This window comes from Narcine bancroftii, chromosome 10, assembly GCF_036971445.1.
Source record: "Narcine bancroftii isolate sNarBan1 chromosome 10, sNarBan1.hap1, whole genome shotgun sequence".
NCBI lineage: Eukaryota > Metazoa > Chordata > Chondrichthyes > Torpediniformes > Narcinidae > Narcine > Narcine bancroftii.
Window position 1 is genome coordinate 36,002,701 of NC_091478.1, and position 21,236 is coordinate 36,023,936.

General features: G+C 40.6%; 1 protein-coding gene and 1 non-coding gene across 3 annotated transcripts in view; one reads left to right on the forward strand and one right to left on the reverse strand.

Moving 5' to 3' along the window:
* asah2 (N-acylsphingosine amidohydrolase 2) overlaps nucleotides 1–21,236 on the forward strand; it is a 77,615-nt gene that overhangs the window by 7,525 nt on the left and 48,854 nt on the right. For both annotated transcript variants that reach the window (XM_069900672.1, XM_069900673.1), the window contains 4 exons: nucleotides 4,446–4,534; nucleotides 6,600–6,749; nucleotides 10,228–10,404; nucleotides 14,987–15,114. In XM_069900672.1, the coding sequence (XP_069756773.1) occupies nucleotides 4,446–4,534; nucleotides 6,600–6,749; nucleotides 10,228–10,404; nucleotides 14,987–15,114 (544 nt within the window). The remainder of the gene's footprint in view (nucleotides 1–4,445; nucleotides 4,535–6,599; nucleotides 6,750–10,227; nucleotides 10,405–14,986; nucleotides 15,115–21,236) is intronic.
* LOC138745133 (U6 spliceosomal RNA) lies at nucleotides 7,728–7,832 on the reverse strand. Its single transcript, XR_011346061.1, has one exon. It is a non-coding gene; the product is annotated as a U6 spliceosomal RNA (small nuclear RNA).

Genomic DNA, 21,236 nt, shown 5'->3' on the forward strand with positions numbered 1-21,236 from the left:
AAGGTTCCATGGATCCTTGCCTCATGACTTTCTGAATGGGTCTACCCTGGGGGACCTTGTCAAATGCCTTACTAAAATCCATATACACCACACATACCGTCTCTGCCCTACCTTCATCAATTTATTTTGTTACTTCCTCAAAAAACTCAATTAGGCTTCTGAGACATGACCTGCCCCTCACAAAGCCATGCTGACTATCCCTGAGATGACTGTACTTCTCTAAGTAGCTTGTAAATCCTATCTCTAAGAATCCTGTCCAATAGTTTGACTATCCCTGAGATGACTGTACTTCTCTAAGTAGCTTGTAAATCCTATCTCTAAGAATCCTGTCCAATAGTTTGCCCATCCCTGATGCAAGGCTCACTGGTCTATAATTCCCAGGGTTATCCCTGTTACCTTTTTCAAACTTTTGCTGTTCTCCAATCCACCAGTACCTCCACTGCATTCAGGGAGGACTTAAAGATCATTGCAACATCAGAATAATCTCTTTCTTTGCTTCTTGTAGTAACCTGGGGTACATCTTATCCGGACGGGGACTTATCAATCAATTTTTAAGAAGATTCAGTACTTCTTTCTTAACCTCAACGTGCCCCAGCACATAAACTTGTTCTATACATTGACCAAAACCCACTCTCTGGTGAACACTGAAACAAAATATTCATTTAGGACCGTTCCAACCTCCTCTGCCTCCAGGCACATGTTACCTCCTTTATCCTTAAGTGGCTCTACCTTTACTCTCATCATCCTTCTGTTCTTCGTGCCTTAGGTTTTTCCTTGATCCAACTTGCCAAGGGCTGCTCCTGCTCCCTTCTAGCTCTCCCAAGTCTTTTCTTAAATTCCTTCCTGGCCACCATATAATCCTCACGAGATCTTCCTATTTGTTTGCTTCCTAAACCTTATGTATGTTTCCTTCTTCCTCTTATCTAACTGTCCAGCCTCTTTTGTCAACCATGCTTGTCCTTCAATCTTTTCCATCTCAGTGGGATAAATATATCCAGAACCTCATGTAAGTGATCCCTAAACATCCTCCACATTAGTTTTCTGCTATTCCCCGAGAACCCTGTTCCCAGTTTACTCTCACCAGTTCCTTCCTAATCCCATCATAATTAGCCCTTCCTCAATTAAATACTTTACCATTTTGTTGACTCCTATCCTTCTCCATAGCTATCCTACAGTCAAGGAATTGTGGTCACTTTCACTGAAATGCTCGCCCGCTGAGAGGTGTGCACTTGACCCAGTACTAGATGTAGTCATGGCCTCTCCCCCAGTCTGCTTGTTCACATACTGTATTAGGAATGGCAAATTATGCCCCATCTATTCCTTCATGCAATAAGGAGGTGCCAGTCTTTATTTGGGAAATTGAAGTTTCCCATAACAACAACCCTTTAATTTCTGCACCATTCCAAAATCTGCCTACGTATCTGCTCCTCTGTGTCTCGAGGGCTATTTGGGGGGCCTATTCCCAATAGCGCGATCACTCCCTTCCTGTTCCACCTACACTGACTCGGTAGACAATTCCTCCACCATGTCCTCCCTTTCTGCAGCTGTGAATCTATTATGTGGCTTGGAGACCACCTCCACATGTTCAGAGAGGTAGGTGATTATGCATTTTGGTGAAGGTTCTCCGCCTTTACATTTGGACTGTTGTCCAATCTGAAAGGGCCTAAAGTCTGCCTTAATACACCCAATGACCTCTCTTCCACAGCCGCCTGAGGTATTGACTTCCACAGAGTCATGACTCTGTCTACAAAAATGTGCTCCACCTCTCTGTTACTCACGCCCCCCCCACAACCTTTTAAAACATCTAAAGCTTAGTAGCTGCATCAGCCAATCCTGTCCTTGCGTCATCCACGTCTCTGTAACTGCCAAAACATCATAATTCCAAGTACTGATACATGTTCTCAGTTCCTCTCCCTTATTCCTAATACTTCTTACATTGAAAAAAACCCATTTCAAACCAATGGACTAAAATTTACGCTCCCTCCCTCATTGCTCACAATTTCAAATTTAACATATGGCATAGAGGCATAGAGGTATACAGCACGGAAACTGGCCCAAGTTATCCATGCTGACCAGATGGTCAGTGAGCTAGTGCCACTTACCTGCATTTGGTCCATATCCCTCCAAATGTGTCCTATTCAAGTAGTGGCTTAAATGTCTTCAACATCATAATTGTCCTCATGCCTACAGCTTCCCCTGACAGCTCCTTCCATAAACCTAGCACCATCTGTGTGAACAAAGTTGGCCTTTAGACCACACTTAAACCTTTCCCATCTGGGTTTTAAATTTTGACTGCCCTACCTGGGGAAAAAGAGAATACTTTATCTATGTCCTGATTATCTATTTTTTTAAAAAACCTCTATAAATCATCCCTCGGTCTTCTATTCCTCACCGAAACATGTTCCAGCCTCTCCTTGTAAATGAAGACCTCCAGTCCAGATGACCATCTTGCAACATTTTTCTGCAGTTTGTCCAGCTCAATGATATACACCCCAATCAGAGCTGCACACAATACTCCAAATGTATTCTCGTCAATGCCTGGCGCAACTCTGGAGCTTTGGTTTGACAATTAAATGCGGCACCTCAGCCAGGCTGTATTCCATATACTATTCCTCTGGCCATTTCCCCTCATGATTGAACACTTGCATCTGCAAATCAATTAATCTACGCACTAATCTACCTTGGGCACAATCCATGAAATTGCAGTACTCGGTCTCTCAAAGTCGCCTTGGAATCACTAATTTGGCTCCGGGCATCTGATGATGTGATTCTGAAATGTTTCTGATAATACTGGACCAAAATGTGACATTAATTTTACAAATACTTTATCAAACAAGGTGTCGGCAGCATTATATGAAAGCTATCAGGTTAACCAATGTGTGAAGGTCCGAGCCCACCCAGCTTTTTTTAAATTGCATTTTTGTCCTTCACCTATTTCGCCCTATGGGAATTATAGGCCTTGAAGTCATTGCATTCTGTCATATTTTCTATCTTTTCAGATGTGCCTAATTTATACTCTTCCCTTAAGCCCTTTTTAAGTGCTACTTAATCAGTCGGAATTTACTCCTTTTAAGCCACACAAATACCAGTTCCACTGATGCCTCTCAGAGCAGGTATCCATTCTCATTGCCAGTGTCGTATATTTCTTACTTCTCATGGACTCTAGAGCATAATATGAACTCACTGGAATTAAAACAAGAAAGGAATGTGCTTTTATTGTGGCAAGACTCAGTAAATTGCATGACATGCTTTAAGATAACGGTGACCTCCCCAAAATTAAAGAAGCAGTTAATTGGGTAGACGCCAATCAACGTTTGCCACACACACCAGAACTTTGGGAGATGGAGCTCCCTTACTGAAGATGCAACATTCTGGACCTGTAAACTCCAATGGGGTGAGACCTTCGGCGGCACTTCCACTTACTTCTCTATGCTGCAGGTTCTTCCACGCTTGCTGCTATTACTCTTTTCTGGCCCTTGGGGGGTTCCTCCAGCCTTTCATTGAAGGCGGATGTTCTCAATCGAAGGTCCTGTCCTGAAACGTTGATGGCCCATTTATCTCCATGAATGCTCTCTGACCCACTGAGTCTCTCCTGCCTCTCATTGTTTGCTCCAGTTTCTCATGTGACAGATGGTTATATTTTATATTATGTATAGATATGTTTTAGAGGAGATAAATTACGTCAGGTTTTTTAGTGTCGGACACATACAGATACAAACACTTCAAAACAGATCTCATTTAAAATGCCAGAGCTCTGCTCAAGCCAGACTCTGAGTGCCTTTGCAAAATCTTTGAAGAATGCCAATAAGGATTTTGCAAGTAAGTGTTAATTGGACATGCTGTGGAGTAATGGATTATTGTTTTGGAAAGCAACAGATGAACGAACTCAGAAGATTAGGTCCGGAGCCACAGTCTGTCTGAGTGCAGTTGGCTGCTCGAAGAGGGTCATGTGATTTTCTCTGCGAAAGAGAGAATTCAGTTCTGGAGTTCAGCAGCTGGGACTGGAACATGACCAGCTGGCAATCTTGTGGAAAAAAAAACTCCATTTTGAAGACAGGTTGTGAGTTCCTAGTTCAGCCTGGTCAATGCCCTTGTGGTCCATACAAGAGGAGATGGGTGGTTGTACAATGTTTCACTTGAAATAAGGGAAGCAGAAGAGGAACTTTGTGGTGACCTGAAAGAAAGTGGTTCTCACCTGGAAAACCCTGATGGGGCAATTTCCTTCAGCAAGGCACTTCCTGAATCCCATGCAGACATGGGGAGAATGTACAAACTCCTTACAAAGAGGATATTTTCTCTTCCAGTCACCTACATTTGCAACCTCCATAATGATATTCCAAACATTGTCATTCTGATACTTTACAATGGGATATTCGGAGATGACAGCTAACATTATTGTCCACTGTGCATGATGCCTCTTCTAAACTCCTTGACTTGTGTTTCAGATACAGAATCAGCTGAAGTGCCCTCAAGCTATTACAGGATCGGTGCTGGACGAGCTGATTGCACTGGGCCAATAGCAAACCTACCTTTGGTATGATCTGTTGTTTTCAGAGCTGTTTGGTGTGTTTGTTTCTTTGAGCCAGTGTGCTTCTATGACTTCCAATGCCATGCATCACATCTCCCTGCCCTGCAACCCATTCCACCCTTGTTCTGGATTCCCTCTCAGAGGAAATGTTTTCTTTATATAAATCTTACCTTTTCCCATTTTTAAGGTCATAGTTGGATCACCCCTCTCTCTTATATATACCTCAGTAGTAGAGGACACAAGGCCAAGAGTATGCAATCTGTTTTAATAATTTAATCCTTTAAACTCGGGTACGATTCAGGTGAGTTTGACGTGCATTCTTCTGAGGCCAGAGGGATCATGGCTGGAAATGATTGTTCTCCTCCAGCCAGCATTTGCTAAAGGGCTGAACAAGGAAAAGCTTGAGGGATTCTTCAGGGCAAGCAGGACCCATGGAGACCAATGGTCAGTCAGTGGAGTGCGTCGGCATTCTTTGTCGAGCTTACTAAAGGCTCTAGAACCGGAGTAGGTATCCTCGTCCTCCAAGTGAAGCTGATGTTACACTAACCTTCTTATTTGTGACCTACCTGTGGTTTAAATGATTTATGTAAGGGGTGTACACATATTTTTGCTCCAGCAGTTTGTCATGTGTGGAGAAGTTTCAGTCATTGAGGCCAAGAGGTTAACTGCCCACATAAGTTGCATGGTTGTCGCACCCGAGAATAAACACAGCAAACCACAAAAGTCTGCTGGTGCCGTGATTGTAGTAAAACACACACAGAAATGGTGGAGGAACTCAGCCGGTCTTGCAGCATCCATAGGAGTTAACTAAATAGTACTGATGCTTCGGGCCTGAGGCCTTCCTCAAGGTACAGACATTCCTCAACTTATGACCTACGTGAGTTACGTCCACCTGCACATACCACTGAAAGTAAAAAAAAAAAATACTGTATGTATGCAGAGATTCTTTATGAAAGGTGTTCCAACCTTCAAAAAAAGGGGCTGGTAGGCTAGAATTATTAGGTTAGGCTGGGATCTTTTATCCCCTGGAATGGAAGAGTTTGATGGAGGTTTATAAAATCATGAGGGAATGTGGATATAGAAAAATAGCCATAGTTGTTACCCCCCCCCCACCACCACTAGAGTAGATGAATCTAAAACTAGAGAACATGGATTTAAGGTGAGTGAGGAAAAATTTAAAAGTGACACGAGGGGCACCTTCATCACACAGAGAATGGTGGGTGAACTGAATGAACTACCAGAGGAAGTGGTAGACACAGGGACAATTGTTACTTTCAAAGACATTTAAACAGGTACATAGTAGGGAAGCTTTGGAGGATATGAGCAGAGCACAGGCAAATGGGACTATCTTGGCCAGAATGGCTGATGGGCCTGTTTCCGTACTGAAGATCTCTGCCTCTTAACATGTGGCACCCAGTTACAACCTAACTCTGTTGGAAGTAAAACAGATCTATGCGCACAAATACATGAGAATACAGGGATATTCCAACAGTTATGTTTTGACTGGAATGTTTTCTCTGCAAGATTGGAGCCATAAGCCATCAAGGGGTCAATAGCTTGGTTATCAGGAATGGCTTTCTTCTGTTTGGAGAATCTGGAATGAAGGGCAGACAATTTCTTCATTTGGAATTCTGAACCTTTAGAATTTTTCGCTGATGGATAATCAATCACTGTGTATATTTCAAGGTTAAAACTTATATAAATTGATTCTTAAATTAATCATTTTTGAATTAAGTTTAATTTTTTGAGTTAAATTAAGGAAGATGGTGATAGGTTGAGAAGGTAGCTGAAGAACATCAACCATAATCTTACTAAATGGTAAAGCGGGATCAAAGTGATCTAATTTATTTCCTATTTCTTACAGGTTCTTTAATCTAAAATTGAATAAATATTTATCAATCTTGATTAAAATGTCTGTAAGTCATTGCATTAGGAATGAGATTGTGTAGCTGGATAATATTTTGCATTGAGTAGTAATTATAAATACCATTCATTATCTAAATCAAATGAAACACATGGATGCTGGCTTATTCTTTGTATATGGTCAATACTTATTTTTGTTTGTATGCAGATGGGATATGCCAATCCAGAACAGACTGCTGCAGGACTCCATACTCGACTCTACAGTCGCGCTTTTGTTGTAGAAGATCCTAGCACTTCAAAGAGAGTTGTGTTTGTCAGTGCTGACATTGGAATGGTATCTCAAAAGCTGAGATTAGAGGTAGGCGCCAACCTATCATTCATGAAGTTTATTCCCCCTGTCACACGGAGCAGTCATCCTTTCAGGGATCAATACGGGCTGCTCTGGAAAACAAAATCATACACTCACTTTTCACTGGTGTTACTTCTGCGAATCCAAGAAGAGTGGCAGAAATAGATTTTTAGCCCGTTGCTGCGATAGGTTTTCTCTCTCCTTCTGCATCACCTTGCTGCAAGCTCGCTCAGTTTCCAAGCTGTTCAAAATTGATGAGCTCCCCCAAATGACAAACTATGAATGAGATGATTAGTCACTCTTTTCAATCAGCCTTCCCCCCCACCCCCAAAAGTATTTGGTCACATGATTATGTTGCATTGAAAAGCATAAGTGGGTTGACATTCTCACTATTCTATATCTGAAATCATAAAAAAGAAATAGAAGCAGGTCCGGCACCACCTGTGGAATTGAGTTTCAGGTCAAAGACCCTTCATCATGCTTGAGGAACAATCTGGGCATGTTGGAGCCTTCCAACTCAATATCAAACTTTCCAACTTTAGGTCACTCGTTCTTTCTCTTTTTGCCAGTCAACCATGCATGATTTGGCTCAGTTTTTCTCTCTCCATCACTCTGGTCTGGCTTGCTGGACATGTAAGCAAGACAACATAGACAAAGTAATACGATGAGCTTTGAATCTCTGTTAGAGGTATTTCCTTTGTTCCACCTCTCCCTGTTCATCTACTTTGCTATTGAAAACTAACTAGTTTTCTCTTTTTCTCACATTCCACCTGAAGTGTTAATTTGGTTTCTCTCTCCACTGATATTTCTAGACCTACTGAGTGTCTCAAGTATTTTCTATTTTTTTAATGTTATTTCTAGCATCTGCCATTTTTTTTCTTATTTTTCATCTTTGGTACCAATTGCATTTCAGGTGAGTTCAAAACAGTGAACGTGGAGCTAGAGTGGGATGAAAAAGCTGAAAACATTTTTCATTTTTTAAAAATAAAAAATATGGAACGCTTCACGAATTTGCGTGTCATCCTTGCACAGGGGCCATGCTAATCTTCTCTGTATCGTTCGAAGCGAGCACAACATTTTTCATGTTATATGTGCAGAGGTCTTTGTTTCTTTCACCATGAGTCGTCGTCGTCTTCTTCTTCTGGCAATCCATCCCATAGGATGATGATGGTTCCTTTCAGTCAGTTTGTGGGGTTTGATATCCCGGAGTGGCTGTACAGGCTAACCCTTGCTGCACACTTGGCAGGAGAGGCCTGGAGGGCAGCAGAGTCAGAAGCTCTGTTGAGGGGCTCCCTGTGCCTTTCCTCTCTTGTCTCTTTGAGCTTGCTCTCAGCAGCGTCCACACCTTATACCCCACTCCTCAGAAAGGAGCAGTGTGTCCATTGATGGATTTTAGATGAGCAAGGGGGTTGCACAGGCCCAAACCCACCCTCTCGACATCCACTCTTGGATCCAGCAGCATGGTGAGGTCCAAGACAGCTGGGTGAAGTTCTGTTGCAGTGAATGGCCAGACCAAGATTCAAGGCAAGGGATGCCATTTCCGCACCTCATGGGACGTGCTTGCTAGATGGCCGCTGACCCTTCGAGAGGGTTCACCCGCCCTTTGACGGATCTTGTTTTTCATCCTGTAGGGTGCCTAGCCACCCTCTGCACCGGGGGGGGGGGGGGACCCCTTTTAGTCGCTGACTACCCAACCATGCGGCAGGTGGTATTGGGCTACGTGGTACCAATAATACTCAGACAAGTGACTTGACATGTACCATGAGAAATGGTTCTGCATATCGTGCATCAACTGTGCTCAAATTATTCAAATCTCAGTTTGCAAATGGCATGTGGGTTCTGTGCAAAGCTTGTATTGTGGTTTTGACATTAGGCTACATTTGCCTTAATTTTCTTACATATTCATCTGTATTTTTTGTTTATTTGATATTCCATCTACATATATATGGATTATTTTAGTGAAAGAGATCGGGTAACATTGGAAAATAGTCAGTTGTTCTAGGTAATGTTTTTATGACTTGGCTGAACTTGTGTTTTGATCCTAAAGAAGTCTTTTTCCTAAACCCCTGTCTGGTTTCATTGCTGTTAATCCTTTTTTCAGAACTTAGAAATGTCATTATCTTTGCTATCATTTTCCACATTTTTCTGACATTGACATGGCCCGCCTATAAAGCTTCCCTTTTCTTTCTTGGCATCTCTATCTTCATCTCAGAGGACAGTTGCTAACTCATTACAAGCCCTCAAACTCCTATAGCTATCATAACAATATCTCCTCCTAACCTTGCTTTCAGTAAGAATTTAATTCGGTTTCTCCACTTCTGTTGCACCTGGAGTGATGATGACACTCTCCACCCCAGCATTTCCTAGACGATTTCCTCAAACATAGTTTCACTTAGTTAATCGATCTCAAGACTCCCGACCATGTCTCACCCACGTTTCTGCTCTCATCTCCTTGCCTCAGACCCAGATTTCCATGATAGCCTCCAAATATTGAAGGTTAGTCTCTGTAACCCCTTTCAGCATTCCAAAAAGATTCTTCCTTTTGCACCTCTGAGTTCACTCTTTCATCTTCACCAGTTCTTAACTCTCTCTTTGAAATGTCCTATGCAATCACAGAAGAATCACATTTAGCTCTTTACAGCATCTGGGGCCCCCAGACAATCCTTCCAGGTGAAGCATATTTGTAAAAAAACAGATGTCGATTTGGTGACTGCTTTGCAGAACTCTTCCATTCAGTGAAGAAGACCAACCCTGAACTTCTCATTTCCTGTCACTTTAAATCTTGAGCACCACCCCTCCACACCCCCTGACCTCTTTACCTTATGCTGGAATAACAGCATCTCATCTTCTGATTAAGCATGTCACATCCATTCAGCAATAAGCTGACCTTTCCTTTTTGCATCAGAACTGGTTAACACTTGAAAAGCTATTCTCTCTCCGTTGATGGTGCCTGGGTGTTTCTTGCATCCTTGTAGATTTTAAGATTTCCAGCCATTGCAGTGCTTTGAATCTAACCGTTTCAGCATTTGTTTCTCTCCTTATTCATCTCACTTTACATGCCTCTCCTCCATACAGATCAGCTGTGAGTAACAAACCTTCACCACCCTCTGTCTGCCAGCCTATCATTCTGTTCCTTCCCTCCTATCTCCCTTTCTGTGCCAGCTGAAAACTCTCATGAAATATGATCAACAGGAAACATCAACTTTATTTCTCTCCCTGCAAATGTTGTCTGATAGCTGAGCATTTCCAGCATTTTCTATTTTTGTCCTCATTATCTGCAAATATTCTCTTTATGACCTAATCTTGTTGGTTCATTTTAATGGTTCATTGTTCCTTATTACAGATAATTACAGAAACCGAGAAATGAAAGAACTGAGAAACATATTCCACAATATGTTTTGCATTTGTTTAACCTTCAACAAAGGTCACAAATAAGTTTTGCCATTGGTATTTTTATTTGTATGACTAATGACATTGAGTCTTTTAGGTTCTGAAAAGACTGAAGAGCAAATATGGAAATCTTTACAGACAAGACAATGTTGTATTGAGTAGTATCCACACCCATTCTGGACCTGCAGGATATTTTCAGTATACTCTGTGTCTCATTACAAGCAAAGGCTACATCAAACCATCCATCAATGCCATAATTAATGGCATAATAAAGGTTAGACTGTTTTCTAAGACTCTCATAATGTATGATGATAAGCATTAATTTAACTAAATTTAATTGGCATATTTATTATAGTTTAGAGATTCAGCATGGCGCATGCCACCCAAATGCACCCGTGTGGCCTACAAATTCTGCACAAGTTTGGAACGTGGAAGATAGCAGGAGCACCCAGAGGAAACTAATGGGGCCATGGGGAGAACATACAAATGCCTTACCAACGATGCTGGATTCAAATGTGGGTTGCTTGCCCTAACTGCTGCACCAAATGTGTCACATTTGCTAGTGGATAGTAATAGTTGAACAAGCACCCACAATGATAGGCTGAATGGCTGCTTCTTCTCTCATAAAATGCATCTAGTGAAAGCTAGAGCATTTTTTTTTTGAAATTTATAACTCAATTATCAATGAACTATCAGTCTCCAAAGCTTTATAAACAATGAAAGAGGAGAGGAAGGCAAAGAAGGTTGCGTGTCATAGAATATTTCAGCTACCAAGAGAGACATTGGCTGAATTTGGGGTTATTTTTGGTGTGGAGGAGGCTGAAAGAGAACCTATTAAGATGTATAAAATTAAGCTAATGGTAAGAAAGGGAGGTGTCCAAAATAAATTCCACATTTATGATAAAGGGCAAAAGGTTTAGGGGGAATATTTTTCAACCAGCACTAGAAACTTGAATGTACCCGAGAGTGGGGTGGAGGTAGGTAATTGAGCTTCATCTGAGATGTGTGTCGAGATGCACTGAATTGCCAAGAAAGAGATGACGATGGACCTACTGCTGGCAAATGGGGTTAGATAGGTGCTTGATTCTAGACACAGGCACAGTGACTAAAAGGCTTCTTTCTATGCAGCTATTTTGGATATTTCCTGATTGGTCATATGTCATTTTCCAACTCCAGACAGGTTTAGAAAATATTTGGCAACCTTTATTTAAGAAGCTTTATGACTTCTTTTTCATAATTAACATTTGACAATTCTAAATAACTGCAGCAAAACGGTTTTTGTGGTAATACCTTGCTAAATGTGATCAATACAACCAAGACTTTGCCTCACACTCTCAATGTCTTGTAGACTGCAATAATGTAGGAAGATTAATATTCAATATTTTAGAATTTTGTTGAGAACAGTTGCAAAGACTAAAATGGATATTAAGAAAGCTTTCATTGATCTAATCTAAAGATAGCCATTGAAGATGGATTTTTTTTATAGTCCTTTTTTTACATTTGGGATTTTAACCCTCAGAATTTTCCTCCATAATCCCTTGACATCTGTCAAACTACTTTTTCCTTACATTTGCCTCCTATACTCACTGGAATTTAAAAGAACAAAGCATAATTTTATTGAAATGGGATAAATGAGAGGAAATGTTTCTCTTTCGAGGGTAACTAGGACTGGGACATAGTCTCAGACAAAGGCATTGCTCATCTAAGATGGAGATGAAAATGAATTTCTCTTGAGACTGGAACAGCCTCAACACTGAATGGCCTGCCCCTGTTCCATTTTCTTTTTCTCAAGGTCAGTTGATCATGAAGGAATGAGAAATATTGACATTCGCTGGTTTATTGATTTTATTGTGATCTTTCATCGTTTATAAAGGTGGTGGAATTGCCAGTTCACCAAATGAACGATAAATATGTGAAGAGTTGGCCTTCATTAAGTTTTATTTGTTCACAACGTGAACGGAGGCGATTCCAGCACACGTCAGTTCTCAGAACATTACCACCAGTCCCTTTCGCCCACGTTTCCTTGTAACGTATTCTTTCTCACATACGTATACAGTATGCTTCCTGCCAAATCTCCTGCCAGCAATGTGTACCAGGAGGAATTTACAATGGTCAGTAAGCCAACCAAGTTGCATGTCTTTGAGATGTGGAAGTAAATTAGAGCACCTAGAGTGGGGACCCATGTGGTCTTGTGAAGAATTTGCAGACTCAGGCCCATTTCAAAACGGCTTTTAGTCATGCTAGATTGGCCACACTAGGCTATTATGAGGACTCAGTCTCCCATTTGGCAATTTTATTAATGAATGGAAGACATTGTTCTATATATTCAAGCAACCATTTAATTTTGCTTTGTTTTATAAACTTGTTGCTCAACAGCTCAAAGGTGTGACTTGATCACTGATAACCTTGTGCTTATAATTAATGCAAACAACAATGAGCAAAGTTTACACTTGATTGGTTACAGCTGATAAAATACGAATATGGACTGAAGAATTAATCATGTCAAAATACAATTGGATCAAAAGAGGCTTGAGAAGAACTGCGTAACATACCATTGCTAGAGATATAGGTGAGATAAATAGCAACTGGGAGGCTCTGTCATGACCTTTCGTCTGCCACATTTAATGCCATCTCGCCAATTATGTCCTAAAATCTTTCTATTGCTTTTAGTCAACAAGGAAAGGATTGCAGGAAGTGTGGGTAATCAAAAGGAAAGGCTAGCAAAAAGGAAATGGATTTCAGTTCTTGGTTGGCATCTTAATGGTATTACATACACCACTTGCTTGATTCGGAGGGGGAGATAGAGTGGGAGTAGACTCACTCTTCACTCTCTGACAGAATGGAACTGTTACTTTCCAGCTGGTAGGCAGAAAATGAACAATTTTGGAGAATTCAGAATTGTTGGATAAAATGCATATTGAAAAATTCCATGAAGAAACAAGACTTTTAAAAAAACTCTCAATTTAATTGCTGTATTTCCAGGTACAGGTGATGCACAAGAATACTTTCACAGCAACTAACAAGGGAGGGGACTTAAAAATTAACCTTCGAGTCAGAAAGATCTTCAGAAGCAATCATCTGAAACATTGAATTCACTTACATTTAAATTTTTAAGCATGCTCACCAGAAAACCTGAAGAATCAGTTCAATATATTCTATTATATACTGGACATTGACCCTTCAGGGTTTAGCAGTAATACTCTCAGAAAATATGGGTTCAAGTTCTACCCCAGAGAAATGAACTGCAAAATCTAGGCTAATATTCCAGTTGATGGAGGTGCCACCTTTCAATTGAGATGTTAAGCTATGGTCCTCCAAGGCCCTCCCAGGTGCACGCTATCCATGCCACAAAACTGGTTCATTGTTGAACATAGGGATGCTCTCTGAGATCCAATGTTTTCCTTCAATTGACATCACTAGAATAGATTATTTACTTAATTTAGACATACAGCATGGTAACAGGCCCTTTGAGCCCAACCCATGATAGTGGGAGGAAACCAGAACCCCTGGGGAAAACCCATGCAGACACTGGGAGGATGTACAAACCCCTTACAGCGCTGGATTCAAGTCTGGTCCCGACCTCTGGCACTGTAACAGCATTACACTAACCATGTCACCCTAATTTACAATTAAGATGATACTTGTGAGGCCTTGCTATTTATAAACTATATATAACAATAATGCCTGGACTTAAAATAATTTCATGGACTAAGAAGAACATTCTAAGGCCATGAAACATTTATTTTGTGTGTATTTATCATTCTCAGTTCATTTATCCTTATATCATTAATTATTTCTATATACTTGTGAATCATTTCCATCAGCCATTAAATCCCACTGGTTTTAACTCCTCTTTTTGATCTATAAAGATACTGCCATTTTGGAAGTTGGAATGGGCAACATTTTCAAAATAGAACTAAACACAGGAGATTTAAATATGTGCCTAAAACTTGGGGAAGCACCTTTCCAAACATCTAGGCAAGCGGAAAGCACAAAATGTGTGCATTTGCGTTGAATGGCCTTGACGTTTCCCTGATGGTTCAGAATGATAATATTCTGCAGCTATCATGTCATCGTCACCTTGGACAGTTTCTGTGGATGTAGTTGCTTTTTGACCCTGCGAGAGCCGTCCAGAGTGTGACTCACTTTTTGTAATCTGAGTCAAATTTCTTTGTCGGTGGCTCTGAAATTTGTGACCATAACAGCTTCTCACTTCTAAAATAATTTCCCCAGAAATTCAACCCCCATCATTAAAGTTAAACATCCTCTAGTTGATGCTGAGTCTTCCACTCTGCCTATAAAATGTATTTAATTGACTTCCGAGGATTGATTTCTCAGAGGCAGTCTACAATATGCAGTTACTGCAATATTTTGCATTTAGCTCTGAAAACAAGAGGTCAAAGTTTTGTCAATTCTACTTAAGTCGATAGCATTTTTTAATGTCTAATGCCCATAGAAGAATGCAGCCAAGTATATCTTCAATGGACTCTGCTAAATCACCCTTTGCTATTCAGAGGAAAAATAATCCTCCTGGATAATGGAAAAATGTGTTACTTTCTTTTAGTTTCATGAAGAAAGCTTGTTTCATTTTCTTCCTACTAAATCTGAAGCTCATTTCAAATGAGATAAAATGGAATAAAATTGCCATTTTAAATTAATTCTGATGAAATTTATATGAGGATCTTATTTTTACCTTCTGAAATAAAAATTGTGTTTTACTTTGTAGCCCTAATTAACATCGGGGTGGGGGTGGGGGGTTGGGGGCACACAATATTATTATTTATTTAATTAATATAATGAGGGCATTTTTTGATTCCACTCTGTTAATGCGTTTTATATCTGTCTTTTCTCAATAGAGCATTGATATTGCACACAGGAATATGAAACCTGGGAAAATATTTGTGAACAAGGGTGAAGTAGAAGACAGCAATATAAATAGAAGCCCATACTCTTACTTGCAAAACCCTAAAGAAGAACGAACCAGGTATCAAATGAAATTGCAAGCCAATGAATGACAGGCCTTTGTACTCTAGATTAGAATCAGGAGAACTGTGGGTTATGCATGCACCCATTAAAATAACATCTGCAAGTACATGAAGATAATGTTTCAGTGTATTTCAATTTAATATAGAAAATATTTTTAAATATGTTCTTGCACAAATGAGTTTCACGCCCCATGCGTCCTTGAGCCTCCATCATAATGTATAGAATTGATTTTCTTTCCATCTTCAGTAGTTGTTTTCCTCTGGGTCAATCAGAATGTTCAATGTAATTTTGGTTCCATCTAGTGCAGTGGTTCTCAACCTTTTTCTTTCCATTCACGTAGCTCTTTTAGTATTTCCTATGCCACAGGTGCTCTCTGATTAGTAAGGGATTGCTTAAGGTGGAACGTGGGTGGAAAGAAAAAAGTTTGAAAACCCCTGTTTTTAATCGTATCTAATTGACTTGTTATGTGCATGGTTTCCTAACTTCAAAGGAAATGGGCCAATGACAATTTTTCTCAAGCAAAGTATTTCCATAACAATTGGGTCTAGAGCAGTGGTCCTCAACCTTCTCTTCCCACTCACATTAAGTAATCCCTTACTAATCACAGAGCATTGATGGTATAGGGATTACTTAAAGTGGTATGTGAGTGGAAAGAAAAGGGTTGAGTGTGACTCACTTTTTGTAATCTGAGTCAAATTTCTTTGTCGGTGGCTCTGAAATTTGTGACCATAACAGCTTCTCACTTCTAAAATAATTTCCACAGAAATTCAACCCCCATCATTAAAGTTAAACATCCTCAATACTTTTCATGGAAGAATTGAATCAATGTTGATTCATATATTTCAGCAAAACAAGTGGAAAAGCAGCAGATTGCAGAAGCGCGCAATCAAATCTCTGCTCTGAGCAACTGCAGGGGTTATTCATATTGGGGTTCATTTGTAATTTTAATTTGGAGATACCCCACAGTAGCAGCCTTGTCTAGCCCATGAGCTCACACCACACAAATATACCCATGTAACTAATTAACCCAACAACCCCAAACATCTTTGGAATGTGGGAGGAAACTGGAGCAGCCATAGGAAACCTGGGCACAGGAAAAACGTACAAACTCCTTCCAGGCAACGTTGGATTAGAACCCAAGTCGCTGGCACTGTGGAGTCATTACACTCATGGCTATGATAACTGTGCCACCACGTGTTCATGAATAAAATTATAATAATAATTGTGCTTGTTAAATTGAACCACCTTGGAAGGTGGCCTGGACTCCGGGCTTTGAAATAGATTGCATTCTTGCCTCCAAGGAAGAAAGTTTGGGCTTGAGTTCTGGTGCAAAGATTTTAACAAATGATTTTGCCCCATATATTGGAAGTGCTACACTGCCTGAAGCTTTATTTTCAGAACAGATGTTAAACCAATGGCCTATCTGCCCTCTTTGTATCCCTTGGCATGACTTCAATGAGGCAAGGAAGCTTTCTCTTAATGTAACCTCACCCAAGATCACTGAAGCAGGTACAGTTTATAATATTTAACGATGTACTTACTGTTTTTTTTCAATGTAACCTTGCTTCAGAACTTGAAACAAGCTGTTCTGATACAATGACTGATAATTTTTCAATATGTTAAGGGCAGGAGTAGGGCTTCTGACCGTTCAATCCTGCTCCGTCATTCGATAAGGTCATGGCTGCTCAGGCCAAGGATTCAGCTCCACCTACTTGCCTTTCCCCCATAACCCTACTCAGCAAAAATCTCTCTAAATGTGTCTTGAATGTATTTAATGAGGTAACCTGCCCTGCTTCTTTGGGCAGAGAATTCCACAGATTCACTACTTCCTGGGAAATACAGTTCCTCCTCAACTCCACCTAAATCTACTTCCTAAATTTTGAGGCTATATTCCTCTCATTCTCGCCTCACTTACCAGAGCAAACTACTTTCCTGCCTCTATCTTGTCTGTCCCTTTCATAACTTTGTAAGTTTCCAGAAGATCTCCTCTCATCAATCTGAATTTTAGCATTTAGTCCCAGACAACTCAATTTCTCCTCATAATCTAATCCTCTCACCTTTAATCAATTGAATGAATCTCCTCTTCTCACCTTCAAACCCAGTATTATTATTCCTTAAGTAAGGCGACCAGAACTGCATGCAGTATCCAGGTACAGCTTTACCAGTCCCCGATATAGTTGCTGCAGATCTTCCCTGTTCTTAAACTAAATCTCTCTACTGATGAAAGTCAACATTGCATTGACCTTCTTGATGACTTTATATACCTACAAACCAATCTTTTGTGATTCAAGCACAAACACTCCCAAGTCCCTCTGCACAAAGGCATGCTGTAATCTTCCACCATTTAAATAATCTGATGTCTATTTTCCTTCCAAAGTGGATAACCTCATACTTACCAACATTGAATTGCATCTGGCAGACCCTTGACCACTCATTTGACCTATCTCTAGCCCCCACTGGCATCCCAGTTTATTGGCTGTGCAGTGTCCTGGGATAGGAAGCCATTTGTGCCATTACCACTGGGCCACCCTTAATTTGGACACTAATTACTTTTCCACTGAACACACTCATCCCTGGGGATCAGAGTGTTCTTCCTTCAACTGGAAATGGGTGACTTTCTGCCGTCCCTTTTCCACTGGTTTTATGAGCACGCCGATGTCAGCAAATGCCGAGGATATGAGTAGGGGTAGAAATGGTTAATCCCCAGCGTGAAATGATGTCATTTGATGCCATGATTCGGACAGTGTCTCAGTTAATTCCTGGGACAGGGTGCAGGTGGAAAAGGGGCTTCTGTCTCTCTGCATCTCCTCCAAATCCTCTACACAATTTATTTTACCACTAATTTTAGCAAACTTAGATACATTACAGTCGGTCCCCTCTTCTAAATATATATCATGAACAGTTGCAGACCCAGCATTGAGCTTCGTGGTCCTCCACTCACGGCTGATTGTCAACCAGAGAAAGAGCCATTTATCTTATCTCTCAGCCTTACTAGTCCCCAATTCCATGCATTATATCTCATGGGTGAGTCTTTTATGCAGCATCTTATTGAACAATTTCTGGAAATCCAAGCACAGAACATCCAGCTGTTCCCCTTTAACCAATGCACTCTTTATATCTTTAAAGAACTCCAATAAAATTGTCAAGCAGCCTTCCCTTCTTGAACTGGTGTGGTGTCTGCCTGATGAAACAATTTCTATCCAGATATCTCAATATTTCTTCCTTAACGATAGTTTCAAACATTGTCCTAACTACTGACATTGAGCTAACTGGTCTGTAGTTACTTACCTTTGGCCGACGTCCTTCTTTAATCAGTGGCATGACATTTGCTATTTTCCAATCCGCTGGGACATCCTGCATCCAGAAAATGTTGGTAAATTATCACAAAATTCATCTGCTATAATTTCTTTCAGTACACTGGGATTCAGTCCATCTCAGGATCATTTAGGTACACTAGATTACTCAGGATTACCTCTTTAGTGATAACAATTGTATTGAGGCCTCATTTCCCATCGCAACCATAAGATCTCTCTTTGGCATTTAGATGTATCTTCTACTGTGAAGACCGACACAAAATATTTGATCAAGGCCTCTGGCATTTTTCCACATTACCTCATCTTAATTTCTCCTGATTTTCCAAGGGACCTATGTTTACTTCAGCATTGCTTTCTGCTTTGTATAATTGTATAAAAACATCTACTTTCATATTTTGTGCTAGTTTACTTTCATAATCTATCTTCCCTTTCTTAATTGCTTCCTTTGTGATTCTTTGTTCTTTTTAAAGCTTTCTCAATCTTCCAGTTTCCCACCATTCTTTAGAATCATGGAACATTACAGCACAGAAGCAGGCCTCCGGCCCTTCTAGACTGTGCCAAACCTTTTATATTGCCTCATCCCACTGAGCTGTACCCAGTCCATAGCCCTTCTTACCTCTCCCATCCATGTACCTATCCAAATTCCTCTTATGTTAAAATTGAGCCCTCATTCACGTCTTCAGCTGGCAGCTCATTCCACGCCCTCACCGCTCTGTATGAAGAAATTCCCCCTCATGTTCCCGCTAAGCTTTTCCTCTTTCACTCTTAACCCAAGTCCTCTGGTTTTTAATCTCAGCTACCCTCAGTGGAAAAAGCCTATCTACATTTACTCTGCCTATCCCCTCATAATTTTGAATACTTCTATCAAATCTCCTTCATTTTTCTATGCTCCAGGGAATAAAGACCTAGCCTGTTTAATCTTTCCCTGTAACTCAGTTCCTGAAGTCTGGGCAATGGACTTTAATTATCCAAGGATGGCTTTCCCCACACTTACAATCCTTTAGGCATAATACATTGGTTTTAGATCTAACTTTTGCTCCCTCTGTTTGTATGAGAAATTCAATCACCCTGTGAAAACTCTTTCCTCGAAGATCCCTAACTACAAGCTCATTAATTTTACTTGTCTGATTGCACGGGACAAGTGCCAAAATGGCACATTCCCTTGTAGGACTGTTCAAGAAAGCTATCATGGATGCATTCTATGAAGTCCTTCTCAAGACTGCCTCAACCAACTTGATTTGTCCAATCTATGTGTGAGTTAAAGTCCCACATGACAACTGCTGTTCCATTCTGGCATGCATCAAAACATTTCTTGGCTTTCTCCCTGCGCTCCTGTAATGTTATTATTTGGTGACCTCTCTAGAACTCCCAAATCTCGACCTGGATGAATTCATCATTCTATTCCTTAAATCTTGTATTGTCTCTCACTGACATCCTGTCTGTGCTAACCCACCTTTCTCACTTTTCTGTCAGTCCTTCCAAATCATCTGATGTTCTTAGATGTTTAAGTCCAAATAATCTCCACCTTGAAAATGTATTTCTGTAATGGTCAACAAATTAAACCCTTTTATACTGATTTGTGCCACAAGTTTGCTGACCTTGCTTTGAATACTACAGGCATTCAGATAAAATGCTCTTGCACTCATTGCCCTTTTAGAGTCTAGTAATGCTTGTTCCTTTTGCATTTGGCTTTTCTACGTTTTTTCGCTTTTCTAACTTTTCCCTTGGTCTTGGAATTGCTTTCCTTTGTCTTTCTGCTGGATCTCTTTTCGCCTGCCATAATTAGTTTAAACCCTCCCAACAGCACTAGAAACAATAACCCAGAAGATTAATCCCAGACATGCCCTGGTGTAGATGATCTGCTTTGTACTGGTCCTACTTCCCCCAGAATTGGTTCAAAAGCTCGAGGAATCTGAACCCCCTCCCTGTGTGCCACTGCTCAAGCCACATTCATCCTAATCATTCTGCTTCACCATTTATTACATCACAGAAAATCAAGCAGTTTGTCACCAAATGCATCAAGAACTGGTTAACACTCAGGCTGGTGTCATGTAACCATTCTGCCGCAAAAATGCCAGGTAATAATCATCTCCAACAAGAGACTGCCAACTATCTTTAAAATTCAATACCATTACTGTCATCATGTTCCCTATCCACCTCTCCCCATCCATGCTTTGGTGGGGGAGGGGGTTGTCAACATTTTCTAGCAAACTAACTAGACAAGACACAGAAATGATGTCTTCAAGATAAGTTCAAAAGTTGGATAAGCTATGGCGAGGAATTCAGTCCATTGTTTAAGCCTTTCTATCATTAAGAAGATTGAAGCCAGTGGACCAGTGGAATACTCTATACTTACCTCACGAGTTGAGATGCAACAATTTGCAAAGCTTCAAAACATTCAAGATTGAGTGACTTTGCATCTTCTCCCTAATGTTCCATTACCTGTCTCCCACCCCTAATTGAGAAGACTGTGAGGCTTCACATTGAACACATTCGGTGAGTTGAAGGCATTGGCTCTGTGCTGGTATTACTCTAACTGCAATCTTCCCAGTAAAGGTTCTCCCATAGTGCTGCTGGCTGAAGAGTTCCAGGCTATACACCCAGTGACAATGCAGGACCAGCAATGTACTTCAAGGTCAGGATGATATGTGACCGGGAGGAGAAACCAGTCAGGTGGATGGTGTTTCCATGCATCTGCTGGCCTTGATCTCCTCACAGAGGTTGTGGGTTAGGAAGCTGCTCTCAGGATAGTATGGATGAGTGGGACTGCTTTCCCTCTTTCAACCACCTGTCATCATTTGTTTGT